General features: G+C 41.8%; 1 protein-coding gene across 1 annotated transcript in view; it reads left to right on the top strand.

Moving 5' to 3' along the window:
- The window catches only part of MBOAT1 (membrane bound glycerophospholipid O-acyltransferase 1), a 63,105-nt gene that overhangs the window by 9,848 nt on the left and 35,211 nt on the right, over window positions 1-18,046 (top strand). The window contains exons 2-3 of the mRNA XM_075213133.1: window positions 5,676-5,821; window positions 7,944-8,021. Coding sequence (XP_075069234.1) covers window positions 5,676-5,821; window positions 7,944-8,021 — 224 coding nt within the window. The remainder of the gene's footprint in view (window positions 1-5,675; window positions 5,822-7,943; window positions 8,022-18,046) is intronic.

Raw genomic sequence — 18,046 nt, 5'->3', positions numbered from 1 at the left:
TGATCGTGCTGTCTATGGAACATCATTCCAGATAAGCGGAAAAGTTTTTATTTCTGGTACGCATACATCCATATACATGTGGATTTGGTGACCCTTAATTCATGCTAAGGGACTTGTTATTGATAATACACTGGTCCTATGCCGTGGAATTTCCATGTTTGATACGTATACACCCCTATCACTTACACCTGGGTGATATATATATTTTTTGGTCTCTGGTTTTCTCATCACTGGTGCTCAAGTCCCACTGTGGATTCGTGTATGACTCCATTTGCATTATTGTACTACACTATTGTGCGCCTCCTCCTCCATCTTTTTTTTACTTGTATATGTGTATATGTGTATATGTGTATATGTGTGTGTGTATGTATGTATATGTATATATATATATATATATATATATATATATATATATATATATATATATATATATATATATATATATATATATATATATATATATATATATAATTAGTAATCATTTTTTAAAATGTGTGCCTTTCAACTATTTGTCTACTTTACATAAAGTTACTTGCATTCTAATCTTGGGTTTTAAGCAAACCAATGCTATTGTCTGAAAAAACAATTCTTACAAAAGCAGCGTATGACTTGTGTGAGTAATACACAGAAGAATACTGATATTGAAGTCAAAATGTGATGAACCCAAAAGTGCCAAATTAGTCTCAGCACAGGGGTGAAAATGTCTTAATGGCAAGAGTTAAGGTTTAAGGGAATGTCCAGCTTGTTGTTGCTTAACATAATGACGTATTGAAGGCCAGGAGAATTTTGACAGAGTAGAACTCTTTTGTGTTAAATTCACCAGATTAGATAAGCTGTAGTACCTCAAAGTCAGGCTGAAATATTAGAGATGCAGGTGTAAAGTGCCCAATGTAAAATATGTAAAGTGCTGAAAATAAGCTAATCGGTGTGTCTATTTGTAATTTCAGTCTGATGCAAAAGGATGCTCCAGGAGCATTTAACATGTCAGAAAGGCAGTATGTCAAAATGTGTAGAATATTTGTAAAGGAGGGACATCTGGCTTTAAAGCCTAGGCGTCAAAAGTAAGGCTTGGTACTCACTGCAGTGTATTCAGCCGATTATTGGTTCAATTAAACGATCAGTCGGCCTGATATTACATTAGTGTGTACGCTGCAACAATGAACAATTCGTTCCAGAGCTCATTGTATCGTTTTGTTTGAGTTTTAAGCCAATCTAAGAATGTTGAAGTCAATAAAGGCTGTTAAATTTCTTTAAGTGTAAAAATGAGCAGTTCATCGATTAAAAGACAGTATTCCTTTTAGAAATAACATAGTCCTAAGCTGCCTTTCGCGAGTCCAGCTAAGATTGGTGTAACCAAAATATAGGTATGGGCAGCAAATACCTAAGAGGTTATATTTTATTGCATACATAATCTTAATATATATTATACCCTTAACTTTTTTGCTAGTTTCAAATAGATTGAGCAAATTGTCCTCTCTTTTTGTCCTTGGCTTATTTTATATAAGGTATTAGATTGCTGTCGGTAGGAGAAAACTCAAACACACTACCCAAAAGGAAACCACAGGTCTGATTTCTTCATCCTGTTCTACAAGGACCTTTATGTGGCTTAACATCTGCCAACCATTTTTGAGCAATGAGCAGGATGTTGGTTTGCTAGTCTGTGCAGAAGTGTACTGTAATTTTTGGAGACAGGAGTTGCAGGCATCTGCCAAACCGTTTAGCCCACAACATTTAAAGAAAGAAAGAAGAGAAGTGGTTCCTCTATCAGAATAGTTACAGCTGCTAACTGCAGCATCTGCCAGTTTTCCAGAGTTACTTTAAATGTACAACTGAAGATATTGTTGTTCTTATAAATCAAGTACATTTACAAAATGTCGCTGCAAATCCAAATGACAGATATGCTTTATCCACGAGTGGAGACAAAATAATTGTGACAAAGGCATTTTGTGAATTAATAATCTCTGTCCTCATACGTGCATCATTACTCATTAACCATTAACATAATGTAATTTATAGTACAGTTTCTGGGATAACAAACTTCTCTCAAGACTGGGTCCAGAGAACGAAAATGGTAAAATATTCTAAAATGGTAAATTACTTAAATATGTATGGAACAGAATTTAAAAAATTAATGAAAAACATATATGCTCCTGCTTTACGGAGACTATTTTCAAGGAGAAAATATATTTACAGAGTTTTGTTGACCATTTTTGCATGACTTTATTTAAGAAGGATGACTAACACCTTCAGAACTGTAGTTTCCATATGGTAGTTACCACATAGTGTAGACACAGGTGACTCTGTTCCAGGTCAGAAAAGAAGTGATTTCTGTGCCCTTTATAGAGCCTATGATCTGGGTCTCTCCTTCATGCGGCGTGGTTAACTAAATTCAGCGGTCACAGGTTCAGCAAAACAAATATACCGAATTTAGTAAAAAAAAAAAAAAAAAAAAAAAATGTGTTCGACTTAGAAAATGTAAAAGTGCAACAAAGGGAGGGGTGGGAGCAGATGGGATAGAGGGTAACAGGTGTAAGGGTATAAAGGACCCAGTTTCAAATTAAGACACCAAAGGGAGAAAATAGAGAGCAAAAATAAGATGAGGTCATTATTTCAAATCATCGAGGTTGTTGCATATATATGGATGTATATTACACAGTGTCCTTAAATTACAACCATATTCCAACTGGTGATATGTTGTGAGGCATTATTGAGAACATCACCTTCCAGCATTGATAGGTAATCTGTTATTCAAAAGCTGTAAATCCATTGTGTTATTTCTATATAATGTGACTTCTCAACATCAACCATATCACTGCTGAAGATGTATGAAATCCAGGAATGTTACATGCACCGGTTCACCTAAATTAACAATCCAAATATCGAATACTAATGGAATATCAAATGATGTTCATTGGTAAATTGGTGATATGCAGGCTTATTCACACGCAGTAAGTGATTTGTAACATGCACAGTATGTATACCACAAATCACTTTTGCACTACTGTACCTATCTGGACAGCTCCGCACACCTAAAGGTATTCAATGCCTTCCGGTCTTTGGATAATGCCTCTGCAAAATAGAAGCCCATCTTGGTTTGTGGGTAGGTGGAGAAATTTGAAGATGTGGCTTATGCAAAGTGTAAATGTGATATTGCCGTCTAATATCCAACTACTTTAGATCCATTCATTTCATTAGTTGAAACTTTTCAGTTTGTCTCCTTAAATAATGGTCAGGTTTGCCTCATTTATTGCTTGGATTAATCATCAGCACTGATTCTATTGCATTGTGCTGTTTTTGATTGTTTGACGCTTTTTTTCTTTTTTACCATGGGTAAAGTAGTAAAGAAATGTGCAAATGGACACCACAAAGTGTGTAAGTATTTGGGCAAAGCCTGATTTTCTCCAGCTTTGAGTTAGTGCAAACTTCAGAGTGCAAATGACTTTATGGCCTTCTGCAAAGCAAGGAATGTACCTTTTAAAGTGCACTCTGGCACTGTTCTCTCTGAAGGCTGCAGAATATAGCATGCTGGGGTTAAATGTATATGTGTATGCAAATGTACATTCTGAAAAAAATAATTCAGTTGAGAAATGCAATACAGTCACAGATTGAAAGTACAAAAAGGCCAAGGCAGCTTTGCAGGGGATTTTCAGCACCCCTTTCCTCAGGATAGTTCCCTACAGTTTTCCAGTTTCTTTTGTTCTAATTGCTAAATTGCAGAAAATGCAAAATAAAACAGATTTAATATAAACCTCTTAGGGGCATATTCAAATGTTTATTTTCCACACCGTGGAAAAACTATTACCGTAAATACGGTAATAGTTAACTCAATTTCAGCTCGCGGCTCAGGGAGCTGCGAGCTGAAATCCAGCGAGTAAATTACCGTATTGACGGTTTTTCCACACACGATTACCGTTTACCGTAATAACGGTAATCGTGTGCATACCGCGAGATTCTTGGCGTTTCCGCCAAGAATTGAATATGCCCCAAATAGTCTCTGCTTTGTTGACCATGTCAGTATTTTAACATAGCTGTCACATCGTGAGTAGTGTAGAGTGTATTGAAGTGGAGAAAAGTCAGTTTTGGATAGCGGTCATTGACATCTCTAAATGGGAAGTGATGGTTGTGGTACAGGGATGACATGATGGTATAATACTCCTCCAGATGTCCTCATTTTCAGGACAAATTCTGCATTCAATAAACCAAAAAGAGGAATAATAAGAAAATATGGAATAGGGCATTTGTGTTTCAAAGAGGTTCTGTCCTGCAAATGACTTGCAGAATTTTGGGAGCACTTGCTCTTAGGTGGCTATTCAGTTGCCTATGGAAGGCTTGCTCTGTGTTCAGTAGGTAAATGTAGCGTGGATGATCCTAAAAATAGTGCGCAGTATATCCCTATGACCATAATGTTATTAAAATATATACTAGGAATATACACTGAATGTATCCTGGATGCATTATGATACACTTGTGATCTATCCAGTATTTGACGCCAGTACCATATGTACACACAGTCTGGTCTTCCACAGTGATATATCTATATCTGCTAATCACTATTTTGAGGCCCACTGACAATGCAGGACAAAGTACCACAGGCAGCCATACACAGTTCATGAGTATGTACACTATGTAAAGCCAATAGTGGTCTACTGGCTCCAGAGAAATATAGGGAGAATCCATCTGAATAATTTGATTTGTGTGGAACGCAGATCTTGAGATGCCATTGAGAATGATTGCTTCACACAGCCGAATTTCATTATGTACTAGAAGAACAGGTTTGGTTGGATGTGATAGTTTGTATCACATAAACAAAAAAACTAACATTATCTGTTGCCTCAAGTAATAACTGTATCATGTGTGCAAAATACGGTACTTATAGTTATTTCATAGTTGGAAAGAGCAGTCACATAGCTTATTTTTTTTATTTTTTGGATTTAAATTAGGAACTTAAATGTACAAATATAATTCTCATAAAAAGTGCTGTCCATATAGTGGAAAAAAGGTTTTCCATATTTTAGCAAAAACAATTTTTTCCCCCTCCATCTAATGCATATATAATGTCACAGTTCTAAACATGCAAGTTTAAAAATCTGGGTAAATCCTTCTTTATCTGATTGTCTTGCTCTTTAAAACAAACTAACATTTTGGAATACAGTATGTCTGCAAAACTAGGTGATCCTGACACTATTTATTGTATTTCAGGCTTCCATACCAGCATTGTTTTTGGTACATCAGCAATTTCAGAAATGTTCTTCACTGTAGGTTGTGCTTTCAATACAGATACTTTTTGGGGTTCATTCACAGTCACTGAGGTCTTTTACTCTTTCTATGGTCTGTTTAACATTTTGCAACCAGACCAAAACCTAAGTATGATGGGATGTTAATTGCTTAATCCCTGCTTTCAGTATGCTGTCTATTCCTAATTTGCTGAATTTCCAGATACCTGTAGACGTCATTAAACATCAATAAGATATCTGGTATAGTTTATGTGTACAGAAGTATTTTCTATTACTTTTCTCTTGATACCTTTCAGAAAATCTGAAAACTAGAACTGTAAACTGCAATTATTGGTCAGAGTTTAATGGCCTTATTATAAAGTTAGTTCAGAGAGTTATGTGAAGTATTTAAAGGCATGAGCAATATAGTTTCCTAAGAAAGTTAAATTCATCTTGTTTCAGGTCAACTTTGTTACATGTCAGCTGGTTGCTCTTGTGATTGCTGTGTGGTTCCGTTCTTACCTACGCCCAAGCCATACTCATGCTAGTGTTCGCCATGCCTTCGCCACCATTTTCGGTTTTTATCTTGCAGTGTTTTGCTTTGGATGGTAAGTACTAAACCTCTTTTCGGAATATGCAGTTTTTATATGTTGACATGTAGTATGAGATTTAGTTTACAGTAGGTAAACAGGGGAGGTGTGTGTGTGTGTGTGTGTGTGTGTGTGTGTGTGTGTGTGTGTGCAACCTTTGATTGTAATCAAGGATGTTATTCAAAGTCAAAAATATTGTAGTAGAATGAACTATTCAATGTGGGGTGAGTCGTGTTCACTTCAAGATCAAATACATGAATCATGCTACTGTCATATTGTTCGTATGACAAATAGGATTTGGGGTGGAAAGATCTAGGGGTGTGTCCTGGATGATAGTTTTGCCTGAACAAACTTTCTGAATTAAACCTCCTTGGTTACATTCCGGTTGCATTCTCCTAGTCGAACATTTTCATCTGTATTATTGAAAAATATTTCTTTCATTATAAGTGTGTTGTGATTATTTTTTTTTTTTTGCCTTAATGACTTTATTTAGACATTATACAATGTTATCCCAAAATAAAAATCCAGCTTAATACTTTTAATAATTTGCTACTTACCACAGTGTTGAAACATCAGTCATGGTTCAACTGCTCTGGCATACATAGGGTTATGTTCTTTAATGACACAATGGTTCTTCATATCTTCACAGCTTATAGGGATAGCTCCTGTAATTTAATGTGTAAAATGAGCAGCCCACCGATTAAAAGACAGTATTCTGGGCAGCATATGCTTTTTAGAAGGAACATAGTCCCAGGCTGCCTTTGAAGAGTCCAGCCAAGGTTGGTGTAACCAAAATATAGGTATGGGCAGCAGGTATGGGGATATCTTTTGTAATTCAATTATACACAAGTCCACAAAAAATAAAAAAATAGGAATTACATTTGTTGTGTTGCTAGTACAGAGACCAAATTATAATTTAAACTCATCCTTTATTAATATTTTATTAAAATATATTATGTTGCTGTCAGATCATCTTTAAAAAATCAGCAAAATAATATAACTAGTATAGTGTGTGTACAAGAACTATGTCTTAAAAACAATGTGTCTCTTTATTTAGCAATTACTCTTATACTGTGTCATTATACAGGTTGTTTCAATCGTTTACACTCCTATGAATTGTGATGCTTCTAAACGTCACAGCTAGGGGAGAGAATCCTCTCACTATTTCCGTTTTCCTATGTTAATGATTTTAGATCATAACAGGGTATGATAATCTGGACTCCATACTGTATTAAGCTTATCAACGGGTGTAAACTGCATCACCCAGAAAGAGCATTTATTATAGTAGGTATACCTTATTACACCCCAATATTGTAGATCCTTAAATATATTTACCACCCATATAATTTGTGATCCTTTTTATTGCTGTGACTTGGACATCGCAGTCATTTGTTACTCTATTAGGATTCATATGTCATACCAGAGTGAACATTAATATTGAGATTTTATAAAGTGTACCTATTATAAATAATGTGTACTTGCTCTAATACTATTAATCATCAGGGCTCAACTACTAGCAGAACATTACACCAACTTGTCAATCATTGTAAACCTCCCCCAGCATTTTATTTTTTATTTTCTAAACTGAGGAATCTTTTTCCAATGCATGCTGCTGAAAATAAATAAAGGACAACTCTCACTAATACATTTTTGCCAATTTTTACTTAACTTTATTAAAATATATTAACACATTATTAGGAGGCCATCTTTACAAGACTATTACACTACTACAATACTATGTGCAGTATTGTGATCAGCCTACTTGGACTGGCATTGAGACTAATAGATCTCTTGCAATGTTATTTACCTGGCAGGATACGTATATCCATTTGGAAAAACACATCATGAGCATTACGCTTATGTGTATGAGCACTAAACAAATACTTAAATTGTAAAGTAAATACGGGGTCTTGTAACATAGTACTAAATTTCCTACTAGAAAGGTGGTTTACCTATCCACTCCCTTTTATTTCTGTCTTTTGGCATAAACCTTTTTTGTTTTAGTTTTAGGTTTTTGTAAAGCCTTTTAGTAAAATAATAAAGACCATGCCAGATTTGGATTGTCCGTTTCGATAACTGATATTTACTACGTAATCTGCAGATGATGTGATTGTAATACTTGTGTCTTTTTACGTTTTAGGTACTCTCTGCACATATTTGCATTGGTGCTTCTGTGTTACTGCATCATGATAAATGCAAGTACTGAAAAAGTTCACAGGTAAGAAGAAAGTATATGCTATTGTTATGCACGTTTAGTCGCTATCCAATAACGATTGTCGAATCTCTATTTGTGTTTCCAAAGCACAAAGTAATTTATTACCCAAAAGTAGCAGAATAATTCAAGCAAAATAATAATAAGTACAGACGTTACTTATCGCAGGCGCTCTGGATCCAGTGAAGTCATTCAGGTCTGAAGGCTGTGGTCAAGGAAGACTGGTCACTAAGCACAGAGCCCCTGCTTATATGCTGTCAGAAATACAGTACAACAATGCAGATGATGTGGCTTGCTTCTATTGGTCCAGGCATCAGGAAGGTCCAGTGTATTGCAGGTCATAGGCCAGTTCAAACCAAAATATCCAAAGGTGGGGGTCATCTCTCCAGGGGATGTACTCCTACTTTCCTGCCAAGAATCCAGTTTCAACTAGTCTGTTAGCATTTTACAGTTGGTGTCACTTTAAACATTTATTCCCTAACATCACTAACTGGAGTATTATTATTATTATTAATAATAATATTAATAATAATATTATTATTATTTATAGGGCGCCACTAGGTATCCATAGCGCCGTACAGGGACAGACAGAAACACGATACAGGGTGAGACAGCACTGTACAGTTAACAAAAAGCACAGTAACTCAAAAGCTCAATATACAGCTAGATGAGAGGTGAGAGCCCCCTGCGGGGTAGAGAGGGGGTAGAAGGGCAGGAGGACCTCGCGGAAGAGACATGGAGCTGGAGAGCAAAGTTAATGTGGTGGAGAACAGAAGGAGAGGAGGCCCTGCTCGAAGGAGCGTACAATCTAAGGGGAGGGTAGGACGGACAGAGACGCGATGGTGGGAGGAGGGAATGGGGAGAACGGAGGGAGAGGGGGGGAGAGGAGAATGAAAAGGAGGGCGGTAAGAGGGGGGTAGGGGAGACTGGGAGGAGGTCAACTAGGTCAATTAGGTGGGGGACTGGATGACTTTAAGGAAGAGGTGGGTTTTTAAGGCCCGTTTGAAGCTGGACAAGTTGGGGGAAGTTCTGATGGAGCGGGGGAGCTGGTTCCAGTGGAGGGGGGCAGCGCGGGAGAAGTCTTGGATGGGAGGAGGTAATCAGGGGGGAAGAGAGGTGGCGGTCGTTAGCCGAACGCAGAGGGCGGGATGGAGCGTGAATGGAGATTAGGTTGGAGATGTAGGGAGCAGTGGAGTTGGAGAGGGCCTTGAAAGTAAGAGTGAGGAGCTTGAAAACGATTCTGTAGGGGATGGGGAGCCAGTGGAGGGATTGGTAGAGGGGGGAGACAGAAGAGGAGCGGCGAGAAAGGAAAATGAGCCGAGCGGCAGCATTGAGTACGGAGCGAGATGAGAGCGGGGGAGGCCAGTAAGGAGGTGGTTACAGTAGTCCAAGCGGGAGATGACAAGAGCTTTAGTGGCATCTTGGGAGAGGAAGGGCTGAATGCGTGCGATGTTGCGCAGCTGGCAGCGGCAAGACTTAGCAAGAGAGAGGATATGAGGGGCAAAGGAGAGAGAGGAGTACAGTGTGACGCCGAGGCAGCGAAGTTGAGAGACAGGGGAAATAGAGGAGTTGAGAGCGGTGATAGAAAGGTCGGAAGGGGAGGGGGAGTGAGTGGGGGGGAAAGACAATAAGTTCGGTTTTAGTGAGATTAAGTTTGAGGAATCTAGAGGACATCCAGGAGGAGATGGCGGAGAGGCAGGCGGACACCCTGGAGAGGAGGGAGGGAGAGAGATCGGGAGAGGAAAGGTAGAGTTGGGTGTCATCCGCATAAAGGTGGTACTTGAGACCAAAGGAGCTGATGAGTTCACCCAGGGAAGAGGTGTAAAGAGAGAACAGTAGGGGTCCGAGAACAGAGCCTTGGGGGACCCCTACTGGAAGGCAGGAGGGGGGGGAGATAGATCCAGAGGTGGTGACAAGGAAGGTACGGTCAGCAAGGTAAGAGGTGGCCTCTCCGGCTCTGCCCTGTCCTGGCTCAACGGATTGAAGGGTGTGGAGCAAGAGCGGGTGGTCAACGGTGTCGAAGGCCGATGAGGGATCCAAGAGAATGAGAATGAGAAGGGAGAAGTGGCCCCTAGGTTTGGCAGAGAGGAGATCGTTGGTGACTATGGCCAGGGCCGTTTCAGTGGAGGGGGCGGAAGCCAGATTGGAGAGGATCGAGGAGGGAGTGATCAGAGAGGTAGGTGGAGAGGCGGCTGCAGACGAGCCTCTCGAGTATTTTGGAGGCAATGGGGAGAAGAGAGATGGGGCGATAGTTGGAGAGAGAGGTGGGGTCGAGATTAGGTTTCTTAAGAATGGGGGATACAAGAGCGTGTTTGAACGAGGAGGGGAAGATGCCGGGGGAAAGGGAGCGAAGGAGGTAGGAGGGGATGGGGTCCAGGGGACAGGAAGACTGAGGAGAGGATGAAATGAGAGAGTGGACTTCTCCCATAGTGGGGCGAAAGGAGAAGAGGGAGTGGTGGCTAGAGGGAGAAGGAGGGAGGGGAGGAGGAGATTTCGAGACGGATGGCCTCGATTTTAGAGGAGAAGAAGGAGGCAAAGTCAGTGGCGGTCAGAGAGGAGGGGCGGGAGGGGACAGGAGGGTGTTGAAGGTGGCAAAGAGGCGGCGTGGGTTGGAGGACTGGGATGAGATAAGGGATTTAAAAAAAGATTGTTTGGCGAGAGAGCGGAGCTATAGGAAGAGAGGATGAACTTGAAGTGGAGAAAATCAGCCAGGGAGCGGGATTTTCTCCAGTGTCGTTCAGCCGTACGGGAGCATTTTTGGAGTAAGCGGGTGAATTTGGAGTGCCAAGGTTGGGGTTTGGAGCAACAGGGAAGGTGGTGGTCGGATAGAGGAAAGGGAGAGATGGAGAAGTCAGAGAGATTACAGAGTTAGGAGAAGACTAGGTCGAGGGAGTGACCAAGGCAGTGGGTAGAGGAGGAGAACCATTGTGTGAGGCCAAGGGAGGAGGAGAGGGTGAGCAGTTTAATGGAGGCAGGGTCAGTGGGGTTGTCAATAGGGAAGTTAAAGTCGCCGAGGATGATGGAGGGGAGGTCAGAGGAGAGGTGGTGAGGAAGCCAGGCGGCAAAGTTGTCGATGAAGAGGAAGGTGGGACCAGGGGGGCGGTAGATGACAGTGACACGGAGGTGGATGGGGTTGAAGAGACGGATAGAGTGTGCTTCAAAAGAAGAGAAGGAAAGGGAGGGTTCAGGGGGGATGACACTAAAAGAACAGGCGGGGGAGAGGAGGAAGCCCACACCACCGCCTGGACGGGCTCCGGGTCTTTCGGAGTGGGTGAAGGAGAGGCCACCATAGGAGAGGGCGGCTGGGGAGGCAGTGTCAGAGTCGGAGAGCCAGGTTTCCGTAATGGCAAGAAGGTTAAAAGAGTTGGACAAGAAGAGATCATGGATGGCGGTGAGTTTGTTGCGGACGGATCTGGCATTCCACAGGGCACAGGAGAAGAGGAAGGAGAGATGGGTATGAAGTTGGCAGAGTGCTGGGGAGAGCGGGGGCAAGAGTGTGAGGTGTAGCCCCGGGAGAGGATGGGAATGGCGCGTGGATATGGGGGCATAGTGAGAGGAGGGCAGAGAGGAGCGAGGGAGTGAAACAGTGAACAATGGAGTGAATAACGGGATAGTGGAGACAAAATAATGGAGTGAATTACAGAGGATAATGGAGATAATTAGATAATGAAGACAAAAGTGAATTACAGTGGATAAGGGAGGCAAATGGATAATGGAGACAAAGCAGTGAGTAATGGAGACAATGAAAAGCAGTAGGTAGCAGAAGGTAACAGGAAAATAAAAGTGGAGGCAATAAAACCGGAAAATAAAATAGGAAAAGGGGCAATAAAACAGGAAAATAAAAGTGGAGGCAATAAGAACAGGCAATAAATGGCAGTGAGCAAAGGGTGCCTAAGCGTGGCTAGGAGCCAGCCGGAGTGGCAAGCCAGGCCAGGGGATGATTCCAAGATTCCAGGTAACAGTCAGGGAAAAAGCCAGTAGTATAATCCAGGGGAACAATAGAGCAGACCATGGACGGTACCTGGAGAGCATGGGTGAGAGTTAGTGGAGAGCCAGGAGACTTTGGAGGAGGGGGGCAGCATCCGTGGACATCAGAGATGGCAATGGAGACCGTCCCGGGCGAGGATGGAGGGTCCGTGGGCATCAGAGAGAGCGGGTATGGGTGGAGGAAGCACGGAGGGTAGCTTGCAGAGTGGAGAGACAGGCAGCCCCAAAGATGGCAGGAGCGAAGCTCAGCTGGAGGATGGAGCCGGGGACCCACGTGGAAGAGGGCTCCGACGGGACCAGCGGAGGGAACACTGGACTCTTCAAGGCAGGCCGAGGACCAGGCAGCTGAAGACGTGGCAGACTCAGAGCAGGGGTGAGCCGAAGCGGGCAACAAGGCCGGGGACCGGAAGTAGGCCCGAGTGTGGAGGCAATCAGCGACCGGGGATGGAGCCGGAAGTAGGCCGCAGCTGCGAGCAGACAGCAAGGCAGGAGAAATCACCGGGCAGCAGGAGGGCAGTCCCCAGGAGTTGGCGGTGCACGCTGGAGGTCAGCACAGGATCACCTGATCGGTGGTGCACGCTGGAGGCAGACACAAGACCATTGGAGCGAGAAAAGACAGGAGACGGACCGTCAGCAGGCCGGGGACTCAAGTGGAGATCGGACTGGAGGCAGAATCATCCGCAGAATCGCCGGCGGACAGACCAGCAGGGTAGAAGGCAAGTAGAGGCAGCGGGTACGAGCCGGGGTCGCCACATCAGAATCAGGGGCCCATGGTTAGGCCCCCAGTGGAGAGCACACCCGACACGTCCTCACAGCTCGGAGACCGGAAGACTTAAGTATGCAATGTGCGATCTCTTCGGCAAATGAACCGGACAGCTGCTGATGAATAGGTGATTAAAACGATACTACAGATGACACAGATCCTGCAACCTGAACCTTGAATTTCACTACCAAGCATATAACTTATAATATTAAACATAAATAGTGCTATTTTCTGACCTAAATAGCTATGTGTTGCAACTACAATTAATGTGTACTAATTACAAATGTGTGTGTTCGTGTGAATGTGTCTAAAAGTGTAAAAACTGTTATTGCCACGTGTTGCGGCTGGATACGCCCTTCCACGCCGTAGCGTGCTCTACGCATATTTTCAGACAAAGACAACCAAGTTTGCTCGATATTAATTGAAATGACTTTATCCAATTAGCTGACTTAGACACTATGCTCTTCAACTAGACAACCTTTGTATCCAGTCTTATATTTTTTATCAAGAAAGTGTTAGAACTTACTGAGTGTCATAAGGTTGAATTATACAGCTTTGCTATTAGCTGTTGAAAATACCATTTCAAACCATTTTCAAAGCATATAATTTTAATCACACTTTATACTTTTACTTTGTCACACATGTCTTACACCTATATATCTTAACCTAGGTGCACAGATATACATGTGTGTAACCCTGTCTGCAGCCTTTACATGCAGACTGTCAGTTGGACACCTAATTCCTCTCTTAGACGCCTGTGGTAAATCGCTCCCTTTGTCATAGTTCGTAACAACAAAATTCTAGGGATGGGCAAGTATGCTGCCATGAAGGAGTCAAACAAACCTGATTAACTGGTACTAATCTATCATTTCCTATTCTTCCCGCATTGCAGCAGCACTAAAAAGTAATTCTCAAGCAGTTACATCACTTACACTGGGCCCCTTATTAAATTACAAACTAAAATCAATGCAAACTAATAAATTATATAATTTTTTTTTATCTTGGCACAAAGTACTTTTCTGTCAAACTTTGCTTCTGTCGAGGTTTGAATATCAATGTGATAATTCCTAGAAAGGGTTGTACAGAAGACCATCCTGTGCCTTTGCATAATTCTTCAATAGATATAGATTCCTGCCCAGGACATTACCATTGCTTTGGCAGAATGTAAATTACAGAAAAAAGGCTAAGAGTATTCGGATGTGTTTGCATTCTCATTCCCAAATAATACTAAATCAATATAAAAATTCCATAGTTTGTTAGTTTATCAATATTCTATATTTTTCTTGTGTGAGATATGAAACTTTTTTTTTTTTTTTTTAAACTCTTTATTTTCAGCAACAACATGAGTTACAAACAATCCCTAACGGGAATACAGGGATACTATATACGAAACAGATCAGTACAAATATTTGGTGTGAACCACCTGTAAGCCTTAGAGAATCCTGTTAATAGGAAACCCTATGTTGTGTTTTTCCTAATTTTTATTGAAAATAAAAAGGAGAGAGGGGAGAGCTAGGGGGGGGGGAAGAAAGATAAAGAGAGAGAAAAGTTAAGAGGGGGAAGGAAAAGAGGGGTAACTCAACATGACCCTTCCGAGGGGTAAGTAGCTAATCCATCAACCCCCCGGGAGGAAACAAAGCCCACACTAAGAATTGAATAGAAAATGCAATTTACTGAGTGGCGGGCATTGAAGTCTGGTGGAATGAATACCAGAAGTCCCACACCTTATGAAAGTTTGGTATTTTGTCATGGAGACGACTAGTAATGTATTCTATTGAGGCCATATACCAGACCCGGGAGACTATGCTGTGGAGACTTGGAGGGGAAAAGGATTTCCACTCCTTAGCTATTTGCAAATGGGTTGTTGCACAATTATGCTGCACAAGTTTATCTCCGTGTTTGTTAGGGGAACTGACCCGAGAACACAGCAGCATAACCAGAGGGTCTGGCAACACCTCAATCTATAGTATTTTTGTGATAAGGTCAGCAACCTGGGACCAAAGATTAGAGATGCTAGGACACGTCCACCAAATGTGATAGAATGAACCAACTTCCCCACAACCCCTCCAACAAAGATCAGAGGTGCCTGGGTAGATTATGTGTAGTCTCGTAGGCACTAGGTACCATCTTGTGTACATTTTGAATGTGTTTTCCCTTGTTGATGGATATCTTAGCGATCCTAAATCTGAGCTGGGTCCATCTCCCCTGTCCCAAGGTTTTGCCAGTGTCCTGCTCCCAGGCAGTCTCGAACGGTTCAACGAGATCAGACCCTGGATTCAGGAAGGCATGGTAAATCGGAGATATCAGTCCGGGGGCTCCGGTACGGACCATACAACTCCTCTCGAATGGTGTGGGCGAACGTAATTTGGATGTCCTACAAAGAGATTGTATAAAACCTCGTATTTGGATATACGCAAAGTGCAAGGACGAGGGAAGGCTCTTTTTTTTTTTTATTCTCTCAAATCTGAGAAAGTCTGGGGGAGGGTATTCTCCTATTATGTGAGTAAACTGAGTGATGCCCGCCTCCTGCCAAGGACGCGCGAACGCCTTGTGGTTCCCTGCCGGGAAGTCTGGATGATGCCACAGCGAGTGAGAGGGGAGGGGAACGAGGTAAGCTGCCACTTTCTATGCAGTTTGTCCGATTTGTTAAGAGTGAACTGAATAGAGGGGTGAGCATAGACTGAGGCCGGTCTCTGACTTCGAGGGAGCCAAGGAAGAGCATTCAAAATAGAATCTGGAGTGAGTGCATTCTCCAGGTCAACCCACCTCTTGGTCCCCGGGGCAGACTGCCAGGAAATGACATGACTAAGGTTAACTGCATGATAATAGCGATCAAAAAGCGGAAGCCTATACCCTCCCGAGTGAGTAGACTTGGCTAAACATGAACGCTTGAGTCTGGACTTTTTCCCTTGCCAAATGAATCTACCACAATTTGATTGCAGGTTAGTTAGAAAAGTGCCTGGGACTGGTATGGGCAGCGTTTGAAACAAGTACAAAATTCGAGGTAAAACATTCATTTTATGACACTAATCCTACCGAACCAGGAGATGAAAAGCGGGTCCCACTTTATAAGATCTCTTTTTATGGATTCAAGAAGAGGAGTATAGTTGGCATGAAACAACTGACTAACTTCCTTCGTGATCTGAACCCCCAAGTAACGTAACGCCTTGGGGCGCCATTGAAATCTAAATGAAGATTCAAGTGTGGTTTTAGTTACACTGGAAACTTGTAATGAAAGAGCCTCTGACTTAGAGTTGTTTATCTTCTATCCTGACATAGAACCATACTCTTTAAGTTCCTTAAACAAATTTGGGAGTGAGATTAGGTTATTGGAAAGCGTTAACAGAACGTCGAGATTTTAAAATGAAGGGGACCTATTAGAATTCCTGTGATATCTGGGTTTTGTCTGATGGCGGCCGCCAATGGTTCGATGCTCAAGGCATATATAGTAAAGGAGATAAAGGGCATCCCTGTCTTGTGCCGTTACCTAAAGAGAAAGCCCGGGACAGTAAGCCATTTGTCAATACAGACGAGGAGGGACGATGATATAAAGCCTAAATGGCTGATAAAAAAGCCCCATTCAATCTAAAGTAACTAAGAGTTCGCAACATGAAAGGCCATGAGAGCCTGTTGAAGGCCTTTTCAGCGTCTAGAGCCAGGACAACTGATCAAATCTTGTTCTGGTTGACATGGGCTATTATGTCTATTGTGCGTCTGCTGTTGTCTAAGGCCTGTCTAGAAGGGACAAAACCCACCTGGTCAGGAAAAACTAAAGCTGGCATATTTGCGTTTACACGATTTGCCAATATTTTAGAGTATAGTTTGATGTCGGCATTAATTAATGAAATAGGACGATAGCTAGAACAACACGTAGGGTCCTTGTTTGACTTGGGGATCACCACTATGGTAGAGCGAGTGGATTCATCATGAAATTTACCTCCCGACAGTATACTGTTAAATAAGTGAGTTATGTGAGGCACCAGCTCTTTAGAAAACGTTTTATAATATGACATCATGAATCCGTCAGATCCAGGGGCTTTAGATTTTTTTCTGAGTTTTCAAAGCATAAGTCACCTTCTCCACTGTAATGTCTTCATTAAGGGATGAGGCCTGATTGGATGTTAGTGTGGACAGGAAGCATTTGTCTAAATATGAATTAATCTCTTGAGAAGGAGCTACGGGGGTAGTCTGGTCCTTTATGAAGGTTATACAACTTTTCATAGTAGCTGTGAAAAGTGTCATTAATGACCCTGGGGTCGTAGGAAAGATTCCCGCTTTTATTTCTGATTGTAGTGATCATTTGGGAAGCTCTCTTAATTCTTAATCTTTTGGCTAAGAGTGTATCAGCCTTGTTTCCCTTCTCATAAAAAGTTTGGTTAAGCCATCTTAGCTGACGTTCAGTTTTTTTCTACGAGAATCGATTTGGATTTCTCCTCTAGTCTTTGTATCTTTTGTGTTCATGAAGGGGCGTTAGACTCCTTATGTGCCGATTCTAACTCCTTAAGTTGAAGATAGTTTGTTAAGGGTCTCGTTGCGTTCTTCTTTTTTTTCTTTTTCTTTTTTTTTTTCTACGAGAAGCAAATTGAATAATGTCCCCTCGAATAACCGCTTTATGGGCTTCCCAGATTGTGGGGGTCAGGACCTTCAAACTGGAATTATTCTCAAAATAATTTGTGATGGAATGAGATGCTATGAGATCTTTAAAACCAGGGCGTTTGAGGAGGGTCTCATTTACATAGTTACATAGTTGATGAGGTTGAAAAAAGACACCAGTCCATCAAGTTCAACCTATTTTGGATCTCCTGCGATCCTGCACTTATATTTGAAATTGATCCAGAGTAAGCCAATCTGTTTCAATTGTGAAAATCCCCCCAGACTCAATATTGCAGTCCTATTTTTACCATATATCCACTACTATCCTACATTTTAATTAACGGTTGTATCCCTGGATACACCTTTCCGCTAAAAATTTGTCTAACCCTTTCTTAAACATATCTATTGAATCTGCCATCACAACCTTCCCTGGCAATGAATTCCATATCTTGACTGCCCTTACTGTAAAGAACCCCTTCCTTTGCTGGTTGTGAAATATTCTCTCCTCTAACCTAAGAGGGTGACCACGTGTCCTTTGTATAGTCCTTGGGGTAAAAGTTCCCATGAAAGTTCTCTGTATTGACCCCTAATGTATTTGTACATAGTAATCATATCTCCCCTTAGACGCCTCTTTTCTAAAGTAAACATGCCTAAATTTAATTTCCACAAAGTTCTGCTCCAGGGGTTC

Source organism: Mixophyes fleayi, chromosome 5 (genome assembly GCF_038048845.1).
Source record: "Mixophyes fleayi isolate aMixFle1 chromosome 5, aMixFle1.hap1, whole genome shotgun sequence".
Lineage (NCBI taxonomy): Eukaryota > Metazoa > Chordata > Amphibia > Anura > Limnodynastidae > Mixophyes > Mixophyes fleayi.
This window is presented reverse-complemented; position numbering and strand designations above follow the sequence as displayed.